At 44.3% G+C, this 19209-nt stretch overlaps 1 protein-coding gene across 2 annotated transcripts in view; it reads left to right on the forward strand.

Moving 5' to 3' along the window:
* Window positions 1-19209, forward strand: part of SETD7 (SET domain containing 7, histone lysine methyltransferase) — a 41889-nt gene that overhangs the window by 18775 nt on the left and 3905 nt on the right. Inside the window, exons 3-7 of one of the 2 annotated variants that reach the window (XM_035023034.1) lie at window positions 1327-1528; window positions 6024-6213; window positions 11075-11156; window positions 13925-14042; window positions 17712-17869. In XM_035023034.1, coding sequence (XP_034878925.1) covers window positions 1327-1528; window positions 6024-6213; window positions 11075-11156; window positions 13925-14042; window positions 17712-17869 — 750 coding nt within the window. The remainder of the gene's footprint in view (window positions 1-1326; window positions 1529-6023; window positions 6214-11074; window positions 11157-13924; window positions 14043-17711; window positions 17870-19209) is intronic. The other variant, XM_035023035.1, reaches the window with a different exon arrangement.

A 19209-nucleotide genomic window follows, 5' to 3' on the forward strand; every position in this document is an offset into this window, starting at 1 on the left:
CATTGGTAGTACAAACAAAACTGAAAGAACTGTTTCTTACCCATAGTGTAAGTACAGTGTGATCAGCGGCTACAGTTACTTAGATTGTGCTTTTCATTTAACAATCATAGATCATTCTATCATTCAGTAAGCAAGACCAGACTTTACCAGGCACAACCAGGTGCAGCCACCTCAGTTCCCACGGCCCCCTTGGCATCCCATCTATCCACATACACAGTGTGTGCCTGCCATGCTCTCCTTGTGTTCCTCGTGCTTTCTAGAACCTCCCACAATGCTCGCTACTTACGAGGCACCCTATAAATGTTTGTTAGGTGAATTAATGGGTGAGTGCTATCTGCAGATGTTAAAACAAACTGTCACCATTGCTAAACATCTTACATTTTAAATTTTAAAAAATTATTTGAGGTACTCTTTCCCTTATTCCAAGTTGTAGTACATAGAGGGAATTTTTGGTAAAGTTGGTTTCGTTGCACAATGGCCTTTGAGAAGCTAATCCTGAAAACAGATTGAAATTCCAAAAGTGTTCTATGAAGAGGGAGGGGGAGGTTCTTATAAATTCACCATGAGCAGCACCCCTGTGAGTTTCTTCTGTTGTGGAAGGAGGGGTCTCAACACTATCAGGCTGCTAATGATATTAACAAGGTTCAGCCTGCAGTCTTCCTTACTTGTCCCCATTTGCCCTGATATGTACACACACACACACACAAACACACACACACACAGGTGCGCACATGCATATACTTAAGTAAATCCCCATATATCATCCAAATAAATGGAAGGGGTTCTTTTGACTGGATATCGATTATGGTTGTCACCCATAAATAATACACTAATGACCTAAATAAATATGTAGATATTTACATTCTAAACCACTATTGTTGTCCTTAAGGACCACTATATACAAGCCATCTGAAAGAGCTTGAGAACCCAGTGAAGTCTGGACCAGTGTTGAGGGAATTAAACATGAGTGGTTTATATGTGAAAAGGGTAACACCACCATTTCTATTGCCTGGTACTGGTCAGCATCTTAGCCTTGAAGACATATTCAGATGAGGCTTGGTCTCAGTTTCCACCTGTGGCTTTATTCTTCTCTATTTCTGCTAGCAGAGAAAAAGGATGAATGGGAACCGGGAAGTTAAGAATGAAATCTCCCTCTGTCCCTAATCCTACCCAAATCACGGGAGTATTTTTCTTAGCGATGTAGGGAATTCAGGAGGTGCACTGAATACAGGTCAGCAGCAAAACAGAGCGTTGCCTGTGATCCTTTCTTCTAAGAGAGTGGGGCCATGGTCTGACTATTCCCTTCTGTTCTCCCTTCTCTCGCAGCACCCTGGAAGGGTATTATGTGGACGATGCCCTGCAGGGCCAGGGAGTGTACACTTATGAGGACGGGGGCGTTCTCCAGGGCACATATGTAGACGGAGAGCTGAATGGGCCCGCCCAGGAGTATGACACGGATGGGAGATTGATCTTCAAGGGGCAGTACAAGGATAACATTCGGCATGGAGTCTGCTGGATATACTACCCAGTAAGCCTGGTGACTGTTCATTTTGCTGGAATGTAACATGGGTTAAGCCAATGCTTTGGCTCCTGGCAATAAAGAGTAAAATGTAGCCTCTATGTTAGAAAATGTGAAGCTGTGAAACTTGAGAGAGTCACAGGAGCTGAAGCCACCAGCTTCTGAGGTGTGCCCCTCACTGTTACTCACTATCCTCTTAGATTGTTGATCCTCACAGCTACTCTTCATTCCTCCTCGGTGTTGTTTTGGAAAGGAATGGATAGTCATGATTCAAACAAATTGGGACAAAATGGCTTTATTGTACCACTAATAAAGACAAAAATGTATGCTTTTTAAAAATATTCTTTTGGGGGACACCAGGGTGGCTCAGTCGTTTAAGCATCTGCCTTCAGCTCAGGTCATGATTCCAGGGTCCTGGGATCGAGTCCTGCATCGGACTCCCTGCTCAGCGGGGGTCTGCTTCTCCTTCTCCCCGCTGCCTGCCGCTTATCCTGCTTCTGCTCTCTCTCTCTTTTTCAAGAAAATAAATAAAATCTTCTATATATATATATATATATATATTCTTTTGGTATATAGAAAGAGATGGTGGAATATTCCATTGTGTTGCTGTTAATTTTATTCTGGTTCTCATACAGGAGAACTGATCCAACAATCTCCCATCTTTTGGGACTTACTGCACTGTTATTACTTGATTTTACAACCCTATTCCCTACTTTATAAGTGATTTATGGCTTATGTTGCTTAAATTAAGGTAATTAAAATTAACTTGCCTTTGAGTATTTGATAACATTTTCCAATATTTCTGGAGTTTACTAGAGCAAATGATGTGCCAGAACCCATTGGCTTGGGAATTAATGCTCTAATTGTTGTTTGCATTTCAAATATCCCATCTGTTATTAGTGAATTTTCAGAAAATATGTCAGAAAATAGACCTTAGAAAATATTTTATCTACTATTTTATTTTGTCCAGGGCACCTAGCTCATTGTGTCAATAAAGCATGCAGCTCTTGATCTTGGGGTCATGAGTTTGAGCCCCGTGTTGGATATAGAGCTTACTTAAAAAAAAAAAAACTAACTAAAAATAACTATAGTAATATTTTATTTTGTCCAGAGCTTAAGTCAAAATACAAGACAATTTTTCTTACTCTGAACCCTATCTTCTTATGATTAAAAAAACGTTAATAAAAACAAATGATCTATTGCATGTGTAGTAAGAAAAGTAGCCCCAGCTAAATCTACTTACACATTATTGTTCTTTAAAAACAAGTTATACTCTAGGAACAGGGCTTAAAGAAAGAATACTGTAAAACATTTTTAAAATAGTTACCAAAGCAATTGCATATCTTCTTGGTAGGCTCTGTGATAGATCAGGAGTCCTTTGGGTTACTGCCCATAAGGCAGGCAGGAAGAGGGATGTTGTGGAGGTACTTACCAGCTTAGGAAGACTGAGACTTCTGTTGCCTCATGAGTAGGCTGGTTGAGCATCTTGCTGACTGGGACTGGGGATCTGCTGACATGACAGTGAATCCTGAAGTCAGAGAAAGTGGAACCCTCTGCGGGAGGCTGGGTATAGGAAAGAGGCCTCCTCCTACCTGTCATCTTACTTGTGACTATGATCAATTAAAGTCTCTAGAGGAGATCAAAGATGCACCAAGGTGAATGGATCCATTTCACTCTGTAGTTGCATCTTGACACCTAAATGGTGCACCTACATTTTATTTTAGTCTTTGGTGTTCATTATTATCTTATTAAATGCCAAGAGAAGACTCTGCCTTAGGAAAGAAGCACTAGGGAGTTATGAGCTTCCAAAATTAACTTGGGATAACACTTGCTTTATATATGGTATCTGTTGGCAGTTGAGGGGGCTGATCACACCCCTCTTCTCTCTGGATTCAGAATCAACTAAGACACCTATGTCTCCAGGTGTCAGAGATCAAGATGGTTATATTATAACAGTAGTGGGGGTTTGGAGAGGTGATGTGGACCCAAAGTCAAAATGGGCTTCTGTTCTTTCCCCGTCTGAACTAAACAGTTGGACCAGTGTCAGATAGAGCTCTAGAAAGTTGCAGGCTGCCCCCCGGGGGAGTAGGGCCTGCCTGGGGAGCTTCCCCAAGGAGAGAACAGGAGAGGGCAACAGGTGCAGCCCGCCGGCACCGCCAGCTCCCAGGACAGCGTGCGTGCAAATGTCGCGGGACCTCTGGGAGCAGCAGGCTTTATCCTGCTAACCCCCACCCAATAAAGAGATGGGTGTCAGTGGGTGTCAGACTCTGCCTTCTCACTAATCAAATGAATGATTCCTTCTCCCATGAAGAGGAGGCACTGAGCAGAGGAGAGAAGGTAGCAGCTTCCTCCCCGACACTCCCTGACACAGCAGACAAGGACGTTTTTGTGATACAGAGTCAAAGCAGGAACAAGAAGAGGGAAAATAATGATTCGCCTTATACTATTTATAAGCTTACTCTCAGGACAGCTTATTTCTTTCAGAATGATGTCACTTGGGTGGCTCCGTTAGTTAAGTGTCTGCCTTCCACTCAGCTCATGATCCTGGGGTCCTGGGATCAAGTCCCACATCCGGCTCCTTGCTCGGCAGGGAGCTTCTCTCTCTCCTCCCCGCTTATGCTCTCTCTCACTATCTCTGTCTCTGTCTCACAAATAAATAATCTTTAAAAAAAATGTATACCTCCTTTTGGAAATGAAAGAAGAAACTCTGCTTTATCTTACTAGACAAATAGATTCATCGCCTCCCTGACCAAAAGTTTAAAGTACTTAAGGGAAAAAAAAAACGTGAGAGCCTAGAAAGACAGAATTATGCACAAATAAGTCGAGACACTGGCTTACATTAGTTACGGCATGTTAGACGCACAAATGCTCTAACGCCCTTCAGCTCAGTAATCACCGCTGAAAGCTTGAAGGCAGATCTTGCAGAAAGTATCATCCCCATTTATGCTGGCTTATTCAGAATTAACTCTGGGAGGAGAAAGAGCAATCATATAGCTCTAAGGCACTTTCTATGTGTTAAAAATGCTGCCAAGTATTTTTCTGTCTATGAAAGTGCTGTGGTTCGTTTTTAAACTTATAACCTTTTTCCTCCAAAGAGCAATTAGACTATGGTGAGCTGTAGAAATCAGGTACCTGATGTTATTTATTCCTGCTGTCTCTCAGTAAGCAGCATTTGAGATCACTCAGAAGTCATCCTACACCATTGACTTTGAGTAGCTGTTTCTAGAACCTTTGATTTGGAGAAATAACCAAGCTTTTAGAAGATGTCATGGCATTAGTATTGTTATATTGAACCCACATAGGTCTCAGATTTTCAGTTATACCATAAAGACCTTCTGCATGGGGGGTGGGGGAGGAAACGTTGCTTGCACCCTAGATCCAATTATTTTTTGATTATTTATTAGATTATTTTTGGTATCCCATTTCAATTCAAAAGTCATTTATGGATCACCTGCCGTGTCCCTAGCACTTACCAGGATACAGAATTCTTTTTTTTTTTTTTTAAAGATTTTATTTATTTATTTGAGACAGAGAGAATGAGAGAGACAGAGAGCACATGAGAGGGGGGAGGGTCAGAGGGAGAAGCAGGCTCCCCGCCGAGCAGGGAGCCCGATATGGGACTCGATCCCGGGACTCCAGGATCATGACCTGAGCCGAAGGCAGTCGCTTAACCAACTGAGCCACCCAGGCGCCCCCAGGATACAGAATTCTATCAGAGCCTCTGCCCTAAAGTATTTAATGACCCTTAGGAATGAAAGCAAGTGACAGTTAAGCAGGAAGCACAGCTGGCTTCGCTCCTGGAAGGAGACAGAAGGAGCAGTAAATAAAAGTGGGAAGAAAGAGATGATGGGGAAGGGAATAGAATTTAGCTGATTTTTTTTTTCATTTTTTCCTTGTAATGCCATTAAAATGACGGTGTAAGATTCTCGGAAAGGCAGTGTCCACAAGTCCTTTTGTTTATCTCCTAGAACATGCAGACAACTCTCTTTAGTCATGTACACTAAGTTAATTCTTGAATACATTTGAACTAAAGATTTTCTTAGTAGACCAGAAATCCAAAATCCCACATGGAGAAGAAGTGAGATGGTATGAAAGCGGGTAAAACCATCTTGCTATAGATCCTCATCACATTGGAAATGGGCCCACAGTTTAACACATAGTTACTTTTCCTTTAAATATTTGTAACTAATATTACAAATACAATGCATTTGCTTCTTAGATAACGAACCAAAATAGAGTAACTTGTCAGGATTATAAAGTGTGGCTCAGTCTCTGACTCCCTAAATCAGGCTTCTGTGCTTCTATGAGTGTAACTTCTAGCAGTTTATTTGTATGGGGCTGCATGGGGAGGTATGCATCATGTTTTTCTCACATGAAAGCTTTGAGTCAACTGTTAATGTTAGCGCTATCAATGATGGGAGCACGCAAGAAAAAGTCCTTGAAGTCGTGTCATATAGATAAATACTACATATAATATTTTCTGGCTTTTGGTTTCTCCCATCAGGATGGAGGCAGCCTTGTGGGAGAAGTAAATGAAGATGGGGAGATGACTGGAGAGAAGATAGCCTATGTGTACCCTGATGAGAGGACAGCACTTTATGGAAAATTCATTGATGGAGAGATGATAGAGGGAAAACTGGCTACCCTTATGTCCACTGAAGAAGGAAGGCCTCACTTTGAGCTGATGCCGGGAAGTAAGTTGGATCTGCTTCAGATGGGCTGCTCCAGTTCCAAAGCAGGTTGTTAGGGCATATTTGAGAGAAATTTATTTGTCTAGTCCACTTGAATCGTGTAATAATAATCAGCCTTGCTGCATAATAGACATGTCCTCAAATACAGGTCTGCTGACGAGCTGTACTCAGCTGGGTCAGGCTGGGCTGGGCTGGACATGGCTGGACTTGAGAGGCTTCTTATCTTATTATGCCTTATAGGTCTTAATTCTGGGGCCCAGTCTGAAAGGACTGTGGTGACCTAGGTCAAGATTTTCCCAAGTGAGTCCAAGAAGCCAGAGCATGAGTAGACACCTAAGCTGCTTCTGAAAGCTTAGCTTGAAATGGACATGATGTCACTTTCAGGCACTTTTCATTGGTCAAAGCAGATTGCACAGCCAAGCTAAATATCAGTGAGATGGGGAAATAGATACCATGCATTTCAGTAGCAGATGCTAAAAAGTCACATGATAAAGGCATAGCTATATATTCTAATACAGGGAAGAAGTGAAGAAATGACAGCAGTAATTCAATGCATCTCAAAAGGTTGGATCTCAGAAAAAAACTGAAATACAGTTTAATGATATTAAAGAATCAAATTAGGTAGATCTCCAGGTTGGTACAAATTGTAAAGCTGATTCAGCCTGAGCTCTGATTTGGAAAGATAAATGCATGTTGGCATCCCCTGCCTTCTTCAGAGCCCAGGATCTTCACGGGGCACATACTGGATACATGAGTGAGCCCAGTGGAATCCATATTAGGAAAAAATCCTTTTTCCTTTTAGAAGTACAGTATGGCATACTAAGCATTTTTTTTTCTGAGTATAAAATTATTTATTGGGGGCTTCTGGGTGGCTCAGTCGTTAAGCGTCTGGCTTCGGCTCAGGTCATGATCCACAGGGTCCTGGGATCGAGGCCCGCATCAGGCTCCCTGCTCCATGGGAAGACTGCTTCTCCCTCTCCCACTCCCCCTGCTTGTGTTCCCTCTCTCGCTGTCTCTCTCTCTGTCAAATAAATAAATAAAATCTTTTAAATAAATAAATAAATAAATAAATAAATAAATAAATAAATAAATAAATAATTTATTGTAGAAAGTCTGGAAAAAAAAAACCAGGAAAAAAACCAAGATTTTGTATTTTGAGTAGCATAACGAAATCTGTTTAAATTGGTCTCATTCCTTGAAAGCAATGTGTGCATATATGTCCCATCTAAGTTAGGTTATACGGAGAAAAAAAGCAGAGAAGATAATAAATCTATGCTAAATAGTCCTAAATAATATTTAGCTATTTGTGATCTGAAGGAGAATCTCCAGAGGAGAATGTCCAAAACTAGGAAATCTAGCATTTACACTTAGGTCTAACTTGGTTGTTTTAAATGTCTCAGTTTTTGTTTTCTTAAGTTAAAAATTGAGGCAGCCTAAATGCAATGTGGGATTCTGGATTGGATCCTGGAACGGAAAGAAGGCATTAGTGGAAAAACTGGTGAAATCTGAATAAAGTTTGAAGTTTAGTTAATAGTAACGTATTTATGTTGGTTTCTTAATTTTGACAAACATACCATGTAACATTAAGAAGTTACCATTACAAGAAACCGTGAGGAGTATTGGGGTGCTCTGTACTACCTTTGCAACTTTTTTTTTTTTTTAAGATTTTATTTATTTGACAGAGAGAGAGACAGCGAGAGAGGGAACACAAGCAGGGGGAGTGGGACAGGGAGAAGCACGCCTCCCGCCAAGCAGGGAGCAGGGGCGGGGGAAGGGGCAGAGGAAGAGGGGGAAGCAGACTCCCCCACAAAGCAGGGAGCCCAATGTGGGACTCGATCCCAGGACCCTGGGATCATGACCTGAGCTGAAGGCTGACGCTTAACGACTGAGCCACCCAGGCGCCCCATCTTTGCAACTTTTCTGTAAATCTAAAATCATCCCAAAATGAAAAGTTTTAAGTGAAACAGTCATCTTTGCACTTCAAATTCTACTCTCTGTGCTCTTCACATATGTTCTGAACGGAGACAGTGCTACCGTGTTTAGCAGTGAGGGGCCCCAGGCCAGGGGAGGATCCCAATGGGTGATGCCCATTTTAAAACTTAAGCAGTGGCAGCATGTTTTAGTGGCAAGAGCCACGTGAACTTGAGAGTCACCTGATTTGGGTTTCAGCTTCAACATTTACCGTACTATGGTCTTGGGCAAGTTATTTATCCCTTCGGAACCTATTTCTTCATTATAAAACACAGATATTGGCACCTACTATACAACAGCATAAGGGAGGTTACTATTCTCTTTATGTTCTTCTTGGTGTGAGTAAGCAACAGATTTTGGGAAGCGAGGGTGATAATTCTCAAAGGGTTATTTTTCTTAGAACTCCTGGTTGTGGGACACCTGGGTGGCTCAGTCAGTTAAGCATCTGCCTTCAGCTCATGTCATGATCCCAGGGTCCTCGGATCGAGTCCCACATTGGCTCCCTGCTCTTTTGGGGAGTCTGCTTCCCCCTCTTCCTCTGCTCCTTCTCCCGCCCCTCCTCATGCTCTCTCTTACTATCTCTCTCTCTCTCCCTCAAATAAATAAATAAAATCTTAAAACAAACAAACAAACAAACCTCCTGGTTGTAAATAACAAACACCCTCTTCACCTTAACTTAAGACCACAAAAAAGGTGGGGAGGAGGCACATGATTCTTGGTAAGATTCTGGTAGGACTGTTAATTTGAGGACATGTTGAGCAGTTTGGGTTTCACAAGCATCAGGAAGCATGGCTGCTTCGGGTGCCTGGGAGGAACATGGGCCTTCGGTTTGGGGCACTTCTCGCCTACCCCCCACCCCCTCTCAGGTACAGTGAGTGAGCTGTGGACCAGGCCTGACGGGGCCCTGCCACCATCTGGTCCGGCATGGGGAGGAGAAGGAAAACGTAAGGCAAATATCCCAACCTGCCCCTCGCTGACCTCTCCCTACACCCTTTCTCTTTGTGCTTCTGTAACCGCAGACTGCTTCTAGTTATCCACTCCTGCATGCTGATTTCCTCGTCAGGGCTCAGGCTGGACTTTCTTCCTGCCTCATCTCTTCCCTTCTCCGCAGAGGAACTCCTTTCTCTGGTAATTCCTGTGCTGTCTTTAAGGCTTAGAATTCATGTCTGTCAAGGAAATGAATGAATTCTGGTCTGGCGTAGTATAAATTACAGAGGAGAGGAGGATAAGTAAAGAGTGTGCTCCGTGTGCCCGGAGCCTTGGCCCATTGGCCAGTGGGGGAAAAACAGGAAGGGACAGCGTGTGTCGGAAAAGATGGTGTCAGCTCCTTGAAGGCAGCTGGAGATGTCCCTCCTGTTTGCATCTGTACTGTCCCTAATGCGGGGCTCTCCATGTGGCTGGCCCATGGTTACATTGTGATGACAGGTTTAGTCTAAGGAAGGGAGGGGGAAGTTCAGAGGAGATTTTCTGCACAGTAGAACAAGTATTTCACAGAAAAGTCTGGTTAAAAAGTGTGGGTTTTTTCTTTTTTCAGCTAACTTGCTTTAACGGATTGTGCGTTGGTCCGTTACCAGTTTGCTCTCAGATGCATTTCTCGTCCTTCTCTTGCCCTGCTTTTATTGCAGGGGGGCTTCTCCTCCTTCAAGGCCACATTGCCTAGGCCCTTGTGCGTTGGCTTCTGTCTGGGTTTGGCCACAGGGAGGCACTGGCCAGGGCCACGGAGAGGAAAGGCATGAGGAAGAAGCTCTCTCTCTGTGTCCAGCAGCATCTCCAGCAGGGGCCTGTCTCCTGACTCCATCTCCCACCAGGAAGGTCCCCCCACATCCCAGCTTCCCTGGGCCGGTATACCCCAGCTCTAGAGGCCCGGGCACACCACCTCCACCTTTGTCCTTCTGGCTTAGGGTTACGTGGCTTCAGCTCCTGCCAGTCTCTAGGCTCCTCACTGACCCCTTCGGTTTCTCAGTTCCTCTGTGCTCCCTATAACCAGTTCCCTAAGTGAAATTCTCTCTTTGAAATACGCAAGTGTTCTGTTTCCTAGCTAGACACTGACTGATCTGGATTGCTTTTTAACTTTTAGTTTGAGACACTGATTTGGGTTTTGTGATTGTACGAAACAAGCAAAAACCAGAAGGAGGACCTGGTAACCGCTGAGGAATTGCTTAACAGGATGATTTGTGATGCCTTAGTGCCTAAAAGAATTTACTTTACAGGAGTAAGCCCTTCGGTTCTAAAATGTGTTTCTTTGCTTATTAGGCATTAGAGCATTGGTTGTCTTCATTGCACTTTGGGAAGATTCTTGGAGGCTAATCCTTTGCAGAGAACCAATGTTAATTCTAGAACAGTTGTGTACCTTAGTTTCTGAATAAATTACTGATTGGCGTCTGAACCACCTTGATAGAAATAAGAAGACTTTGTTTTTGCTTTATCAAAAGTAGTTCTGTTCTTAATTCTGGTGAGGCAAAAGTTTATTTTTAGCGAAGGGGACAGTTGCTGGGGTTGGATGGTTGGAGTCTACAGCCCCTGTGTCTAGTAGGAAGAAAATCACAAGAAAATTTTAAAACCATCATCCAACCCGATCTGACCAGAGAGATCTCAAAATTTCATGACAAAGCAGGATCTTGATTAAAAAATTTTAATTACACAAGCATTTTGTAAACCATTTGAATAAAGAAAATTCAAAGGCAAAAATGGGATTTTAAGAGATACATCTGATGGCTGTTCATTAAGACCTAAAAATAAAACTCAAAAGCAAATCTAAAAACTGTTCATTTATATTGGAGAATTTATTCTAGTCGGTGTAATTTGAATAACATTTTTCATTATTTAACTCCTGCTTTAAAAGCTCTCCCCTAACTCGGTAATCTCTAGATTGAGATGTTCGCTTGCTTTTCAGGTTCGGTGTACCACTTTGATAAATCGACATCATCTTGCATTTCTACCAGTGTTCTTCTTCCAGATCCATATGAATCAGAGAGGTAAATTTTTTCCTTGTGGTTTGAACGACATTGTTTATGGGAAGTTAAATAACCCTCATGGTGGGAACTAATCCTCCTTTGTAGCCCTCTGAGCGGAAGAAAATATTCATATATTCTGAGGAAGAGTGTTTTTATGCTTATATCGCATCTGTCGCTGTGAGAGAGTTTCTCCACCCATAAAGCACAGAACAACCATGTGTCAGTCCCAGAAGGAAACTTCTACATATGGAGAGCCCACTATGCCCTGCCCCAACGTCCCCTTTCTTGGGGCCCTGGTGCAGTGGATGCTGCACCACGTGCTGGCCTCTAGGGGAGCATTTCGTACTCCTTAAAACTCTAGCCTGGGCAGGAACCAGAACGCCTCCTTTACTCAGCCCTGCCGAGCGGGTCTGGAACACAAGACAATTTCTTGATTCACGAAGGGAGAACAGCAGTGAAAGAAAGACTATAAGAAGCATAAGAAGCTTCCAGTGAACAAATGACAAGCTTCTGATTCTATAAGCTCGCTCCCCAAGTGTCAAGTCCCGTTCCAGTCCATCTTCTCTAAACTCCAGCTCTCCGTTGTTGGTGTGGCTTTCCCTGGTACTCTGCCCGAGACTTTTATCCCCTAGCAACTGGCCTGTTGGTGAGGAAGAGAGCCATCTGCGGTTGGTTTTCTCTTTGCCTTGTTCTTTGTAAGCGTGGCTTGCAAAGCATAACTTCCACTCACTTTCTGTTCTGTTCCCATCTGAAAATAGGCCTCTTCCCTGGTTGAACTGACAGGGCTCACACCACAATGTCACAGTGAATGAATGGCCTCTTTCTTGATGCAGAGCTCTGGTCCATTTACAAAGGGAAGGGTTCAGTGTCTTGGGAGCCCCGAAACACGGTAGCGCGATAATCGTATATATCGGTCTTTTTTGTTACTGTCGTTGTGATGAGGCTGTAGAAGGATGCCCTCAAAACTCGCAGTGGTTTATGAATGCACACATTTTATTTTACACTCGTGGTTCTGTAAGTTAGCTGAGGTTCAGCCACTTTTGACTGGGCTCCACTCGGCTCCCCTTGGCTCCGCTGGACGAGGCTGGACTCCAGATTGCAAGTTGGGCTCTTCTGGGCTCATGTCTGAATTCCAAGCCTGAGGCTAAAGGAGGAACAGCCACCTGGGGCATCTTCTTCCTATGGAGATGAATGGAAATTCAGGGAAGCTGGCAGAAACTCGCCATGCCTCTTATCACCTGAGACCTGGCACGCAGTCCTCCTGCCCATGTTCAGGTAGCAAAGTAGATCCTACGGCCAAGCCCACAGGGATTGAGGCAGGGGTACATCTCGTCTCCCCACTCTGAAGGAGGCACCGCAAGGTCACGTGGCTAAGTAGCAGGACGTTTAATTCTACCACAGGGAAGGAGGAAAGAGTTGGAAGCAATAATTCAGTCCCCTAGTCTACAAAATAAGCCTAAGATCCATGTAACAAAAACTAAAGATGACCAGTTCCGCCAGAATCATTGAATCCCAGTGCCCAGAGAACTGAAATAGTTGTTGATGGGGTGTGTCTTCTCTTATTAAATCCAGTTCAGTAGTCATGAGTGCTGTTTTCCTGTAAATCCAGGGATTGGCAAACTCTTTCTGTAAAGAGCCACGTTGTCCGTATTTTAGGCTTTGTGGGTCTCTGTTGCAATTGCTCAGCTCTGCTTTTGTCACCCAAAGCAGCAACCAACAATACTAAATAAATAGGTGTGGCTGTGTTCCACAAAATTTTATTTACAAAAGGGCGCAGCTGCCAGATGTGGGCCTGGGGCCATAGTTACTAGACCCGTTATGAACTCTTTTGTTGGGAAGTGCTTACTGGATATGTTTTGTTAATTGTCTGTCACTCTTTCATGTGAAAGATTCATCTTGGAGCTTAATTAAAACAGTCTTTCCCTCCTATTTGGCATTGACAAACTTGGGTATAGCTTTAATTACTTTGGAAATGTTTTACTTATCCAGGAAGACAGTGAAAATACTCATTAACTAAAAATATAAATTAAAAAAAAATCTTATATCAAACATTGCTTTATGAATACAGTGAAACCTTGAAAAACACAGGGGTTGGGGCATCGACCCCTATCCCTACCCCATGCAGTTGAAAATCCACATGTAACTTTTAATTCCCCAAAAACTTAACTACTAAGAGCCTACTGTTGACTGGAAACCTCACCAATAACATAAACAGTTGATCAACACATATTTTGTATGTGATATGTGTTATACACTGTATTCTTACAATAAAGTCAGCTGGACAAAAGAAAATGTTATCAAGAAAATCATAAAGGGGGGGTGCCTGTCCGGCTCAGTCAAGTAGAGGGTGCAACTCTTGATCTTGGGGTTGTGAGTTGGAGCCCCATGTTGGGTGGAAAGATTACTTAAAAATAAAACCTTTAAAAAAAAAAAGAAAGAAAAGAAAGTCATAAGGAAGAGAAAGGACATTTTCAGTACTGTAAAAAATCTGCATGGAAGTGGACCTGACAGTTCACACCCATGTTGTTCAAGGGTCGACTCTATATAATAATCCCCATATCAGAGAGCAGATTTTAAACACCACTCCTAAAGATACATGAGTACAAGTTCTTCAGTTTTCAGTGCCAAATACCGTGGTTTAACTTCTCATCCTCCCTTCCTTCCTTCCTCACTGGATTACTATGAACTGATGCTTCGGATTCATTAGCTATCCTGGTATTTTGGTGGTTGATATAAACAGTGACATATCCAACTAAAAGAACCATCATTTGGCCCTTTTTTCTATTTAGGGTTTATGTTGCTGAATCTCTCATTTCCAGTGCTGGAGAAGGACTATTTTCAAAGGTAGCAGTGGGACCTAATACTGTTATGTCTTTTTATAATGGAGTCCGGATTACACACCAAGAGGTGAGCGGGGTCTAAGTGGAGGATCAACTTGATTGGTTACAGGGCTTGGTTTCAAACACTCTTAATTTTCCTGTTAGCCCCTTTACTTCAGTATTCGCTAGAAATATGAAGGAATAAACAGTCTTTTTTTTGTAAAATTGATGGGATATTGTCTTATAGCAGTCTTCAGATTTCTATAGCAAAAATACCATACACTCGGGGCACCTGGGTGGCTCAGTCAGTTGAGTGTCTGCCTTTGGCTCAGGTCATGATCCCAGGGTCCTGGGATTGAGTCCCGCATCGGGCTCCCTGCTGTGTGTTGTGTGGGGGGGGTCTACTTCTCCCTCTCCCTCTGCCTGCCACTCCCCCCGCTTGTGCTTTCTCTCTCTCTCTCTCTCTCTCAGTCTCCCTCTCTCTCAAATAAATAAAGTCTTAAAAAAAAAAATACCGTATACTGGGTGGCCCATAAACAACAGAAATTTATTTCTCACAGTTCTGGAGGCTGGACGCCCAACTTCAGCATGTCAGCAGATTTGGTGTCTGGTCAGAAACCACTTCCTGGTTCATAAATGGCTCTTTTCTCTCACTGCAGCCTCACATGGTGGGAGGGACAGGGGACCTCTCTGGGGTCTCTTTTAAGTTTCACAGCTACTTTAGAGAAAGTGGGATGGCACCCGTCCAGGAGACAGCAATTGCTTTGTACTGTACTACACCCGGTTTCTGAAAAATTGAGACCCAGCTGGATTCGGTCAATAATTAATTTATGATCTTGCACAGGCTACTTTCTGGGAAGGCTCCCTACTTCTGTTTGTGCAAAAGTCATACAGTAGCCTACATCCAGCCAGGAAGGCTTCTATTGCCCAAAAAGCTGAAAATAAAAAGTTAAAGAATAATCACCTCTTGCCTTTAAAATACAATCTTTGATCAGGCGCCTGGGTGGCTCAGTCGTTAAGTGTCTGCCTTTGGCTCAGGTCATGTTCCCAGGGTCCTGGGATCGAGCCCCGCATCGGGCTCCCTGCTCGGCGGGAAGCCTGCTTCTCTCTCTCGCACTCCCCCTGCTTGTGTTCCTGTTCTCCCTATCTCTCTCTCTCTCTGTCAAATAAATAAATAAAATCTTTAAAAAAAAATACAATCTTTGATATATTTTCCAGAATCCAGTGTTTTTGTTTTTGCTTCTTCACGTCACAATTAACTTCCTTACATGTCCACTTAAGGGCAAAAAGTCTGCTGCTTGAGCCTGCCTTGTAGTCTCCATCTGGTCTCACTTGCATTAAGGGTGTGGGACTTGGGCTTGTTGCTCATATCCCTCATTCATGTACTTCCCTTTTTCACTTATTGCTATGGAATGCTACGGGGGAAATGCCGTGAAGTAATCAAGGGTTTGCCCATTCAAAGCCGTCGTACAGACAAAGACGGCTTGGCGCTCACACTGAGCCATGGTCTGGCACGCGGTACCCCTAGTGATGGCCAGACCTCTGTGTCCGCAATCCTGACAGTCCAGGAAATTCAGCATATGAAAGGTGGCTCAGGATATTGATACACTATCTATCTATTCTAACATTTTACAGGTAACAAAACTGAAACCCAGAGTGGGTGAGCCATTTGTCCGAGGTCACAAATACAGTTATTAGCAGAGTTCAAGCAGGATTTCAAATAGAATCTGGCTCCCGGCAAAACTCACTATATGCTGTGCTGTGGAAATGAATGGGGCACCCTCCTTGCCTTCATGAAATTTAGATTCTGTTGGGGAGAGGTGCCTGGGTGGCGCAGTCAGTTGGACTCTTGATTTTGGCTCAGGTCCTGATGTCGGGGTCGTGGGATCAAGCCCTGCATCAGGCTCCGTGCTCAGGGGGGAGTGTGCTGGAGATTCTCTCTCTCCCTCTCCCTCTGCCCCTCCTCCCGCTCTCTTTCTAAAGTAATAAATAAATTTTTAGATTCTGTTGGGGAGATAAGAAAAATATACAAGTAATGGCAACGTAAGGTAGATGGTCCCAAGTACCATATATCAGTTCATATAACAGGGCTGGAATATTAAGATCCATGAAGATTTTTTTCACTTTCATCACTGCTGTATCCCCTACACCTAGAACAGTGCCTGGCGTATGATAGGCACTCAGTAAATATTTGTTGAATGAGTATCAGAACCAAATAACAGCATAATTATAATTTAGGGGCAGGAGAGGCAGTATACCTCTGAGAGTCAGCAGTTCTATATAAAAATGTGGTCCTAGGGGCGCCTGGATGGCTCAGTCGGTTAAGCCTCCGACTCTTGGTTTTGGCTCAGGTCAAGATCTCAGGGTTGTGGGATGGAGCCCCACGTGGGGCTCCCTGCTCAGCAGGAAGTCTCCTTGTCCCTCTCCCTCTGCTCCTCCCCCTGCTCTCTCTCTCTCTAAAATAATAAATAAAATCTTTAAAAAAAATTTTTTTTTTTTATTGGTCAGAGAGAAAGCACAAGCAGAGAGAGCTGCAGGCAGAGGCAGAGGGAGAAGCAGGCTCCCAAGGAGCAGGGAGCCCCAAGCGGGGCTCGATCCCAGGACCCTGGGATCATGACCTGAGCCTAAGGCAGACGCTTAACCGACTGAGCCACCCAGGCACCCCTAAAAAATTGTTTTTAATGTAATCCTGTTTGCTCCAAAAAACTGCTCTGCTGACCTCAGCAGATGCTGGGGTGTGGGGTGGAGTGGGGCGGTGGGCTGGAGAAGTGAAGACTCTTGGTGCCTTGCAGAGAGTGAGTGCTTGTTGTAGGTAAGAGAGCACACTGGGAATGGGTGACACCATCTGCTGGTCACACTGATCCCCCACTTGTAACAAAGGTGAAGGACTCCGCTTGAAGCACGATTTTGCATTCCTCATAGTTCCGGTTCCATTTGACGTTCTTGTGTGTTTCTTTTGCCTCATCTTCTTCACAGCGGGGCTTCCAGGGATCTGGGGGTTGGTCAGAGCGGCAGATCCGACCACCGGAGGCAGTAAGCCACAACAGGCTTCCCTGGCACGGGGCAGTGCTTGGACAGGGGGGCAAGAGAGGGGACGTCCTGCCAGCCCGAGACGGTCCAGAGGCTTGTGGCACAGGGGCCACCATCCGGAGCAGGAGGAGGGCAGGGAACTCCCAGGAAAGAGAGGGTCAGAGAGGGGGCTGACGTGTCTAGGTGACGTGTAGTACAGAGAGGAGTCTCTGGGCCACAGAGCTCCGAAGGACAGAGGCAGTCTGGAGGCTTTGTGGTGCTGGGCTTTCTCTCACGAATCTGCTAGCAGATGTGGGGTCAGGTGTCCCAGGGGAAGCAGGCCCAAAGTGGCTAAAGCTCCGCTTTGTTTGGGCTATTTAAAGAACAACTGGATGTGTAAATTTGAGTTTGGTGCTGGAGGGCTTTGGAGGTATTAGGTCTTAGCCTGCAGTGAAGAAATAAACCACCTAGGGGCATCGGGTTATATTTTTGTGTGTCTTTGTCGGGGACTTTCAGTCCTTTTTCTCATGTAAGATGAGGAAAAGTCAGTACGTAAGAAGTTGAGCTGCCTGATGCTGCCCACAAACGGCTTTCGCACCATCGATGTGCGGAGGGATGCCTCTGGTTCTTTTCACGCATCTAGCACTCACACAGCGAAACGGAAGGAGAAATGAGTTAATGTTGCTGATGTTCTCTGAGATTTGGGGAGAAAGGCCCTATCTAACGTGCACTTTCTTGTTTTCTGCAGGTTGACAGCAGGGACTGGGCTCTTAATGGGAATACCCTCTCCCTCGATGAAGAAACGGTCATTGATGTGCCTGAGCCCTACAGCCACGTGTCCAAGTACTGTGCCTCCTTGGGACACAAGGCAAATCACTCCTTCACTCCAAACTGCATCTACGATATGTGAGTATGACACCCAGCTTCCAGGGTGGATCCGGGCCCCGTCTGCTGGGGCCCCGCGACTGACGAGGGCCTGTCAGAGCTGTCATCCTGCCCCAGGTGAAGGACGCTCCCTCTGGGTTCCTGAGGCTCCTCTCCCAGACGTCTCCCGGTTAGGACTTGACACTCGGAGTCTAAACAGCCCCTTCCCTGGCCTTGGTAACTCAGACAGGGCAAAGTGCTTGGAAGGGTAGAAACGCTATGGAAATGAGACACTTCTTGGTTGCTGTTTCATCGATGCTTTTTTGTCCTTCAGTGGTCTCACTCGGGAAAATTAAGGATAGTGTTATTTGAAATATTAGAAAAATTAAAATTGTTCTGCATAGTGAAGACTCGTGAACTCTTTTATGTTGTGAAAGGAAGGAAGAAAAGAAAATGCCAAGCCTAGGGCACAAGGTCTTGGTGCTGGAAAAGACGGATTAAATCAGAGTCCCCATTATTTGACAATAAAGAGGAAAGAAATACTGACACATGCTACAGCGTGGATGAGCCTTGAAAATATTATGCCAAGTGCAAGAAGCCAGTCTCATAAGACCCGATAGTGTATGATTCTATTATTGATAGGACTTGGCCATTACAGCAAAATTCATAGAGACAGAGTACAGATCAGTGGTTGCCCAGGGCCCGGGGAAATGGGGTTGCTGGCTAATGAGTATGGGGTTTCTTTTGAGAGTAGCGCACTATACTAAAATTAGAGAGTGGTGATGGTTGCCTGCCTGAAACCCACTGAATTGCATGCTTCAAATGGGTGAATTTTTAGGGTATACGAATTGCATCTCAACAAAGCTGTCATTTTAAAAAGTCAAATAGTCCTGGGTGCTTGGGTGGCTCAGTCGTTAAGCGGCTGCCTTCGGCTCAGGTCATGATCCCGGGGTCCTGGGATTGAGCCCTGCATTGGGTTCCCTGCTCCGTGGGAAGCCTGCTTCTCCCTCTCCCACTCCCCCTGCTTGTGTTACCTCTTTTGCTGTGTCTCTCTCTGTCAAATAAATAAATAAAATCTTAAAAAAAGAAAAACACTCTAAAAAAATAAAAAAATAAATAAATAAAAAGTCAAATAGTCCTACCTCTCGGAGTTTGAGCCCTCCCCTTCCAACGGCTCACTGAACCTCTTCTTGTAAACCTCCATTGATGGGGAGCTTACTGTTAACCACGAAGGCAGCTGTCTGGACAAACTGACATAGATATTGTTGTGAAATTAACTTTCAGGCTCAGATGATTAAAATGTTCTTTGTATGAAGCCCAAATGGGTTTCCCTATAACATCCAGCCCTTTGCCCTAATTATTCCCCTATGCACTATGCCAGT

The sequence above is a fragment of the Mirounga leonina genome, unplaced genomic scaffold (genome assembly GCF_011800145.1).
Source record: "Mirounga leonina isolate KUSES-001 unplaced genomic scaffold, KU_Mleo_1.0 Mir_176, whole genome shotgun sequence".
Taxonomy (NCBI): Eukaryota; Metazoa; Chordata; class Mammalia; order Carnivora; family Phocidae; genus Mirounga; species Mirounga leonina.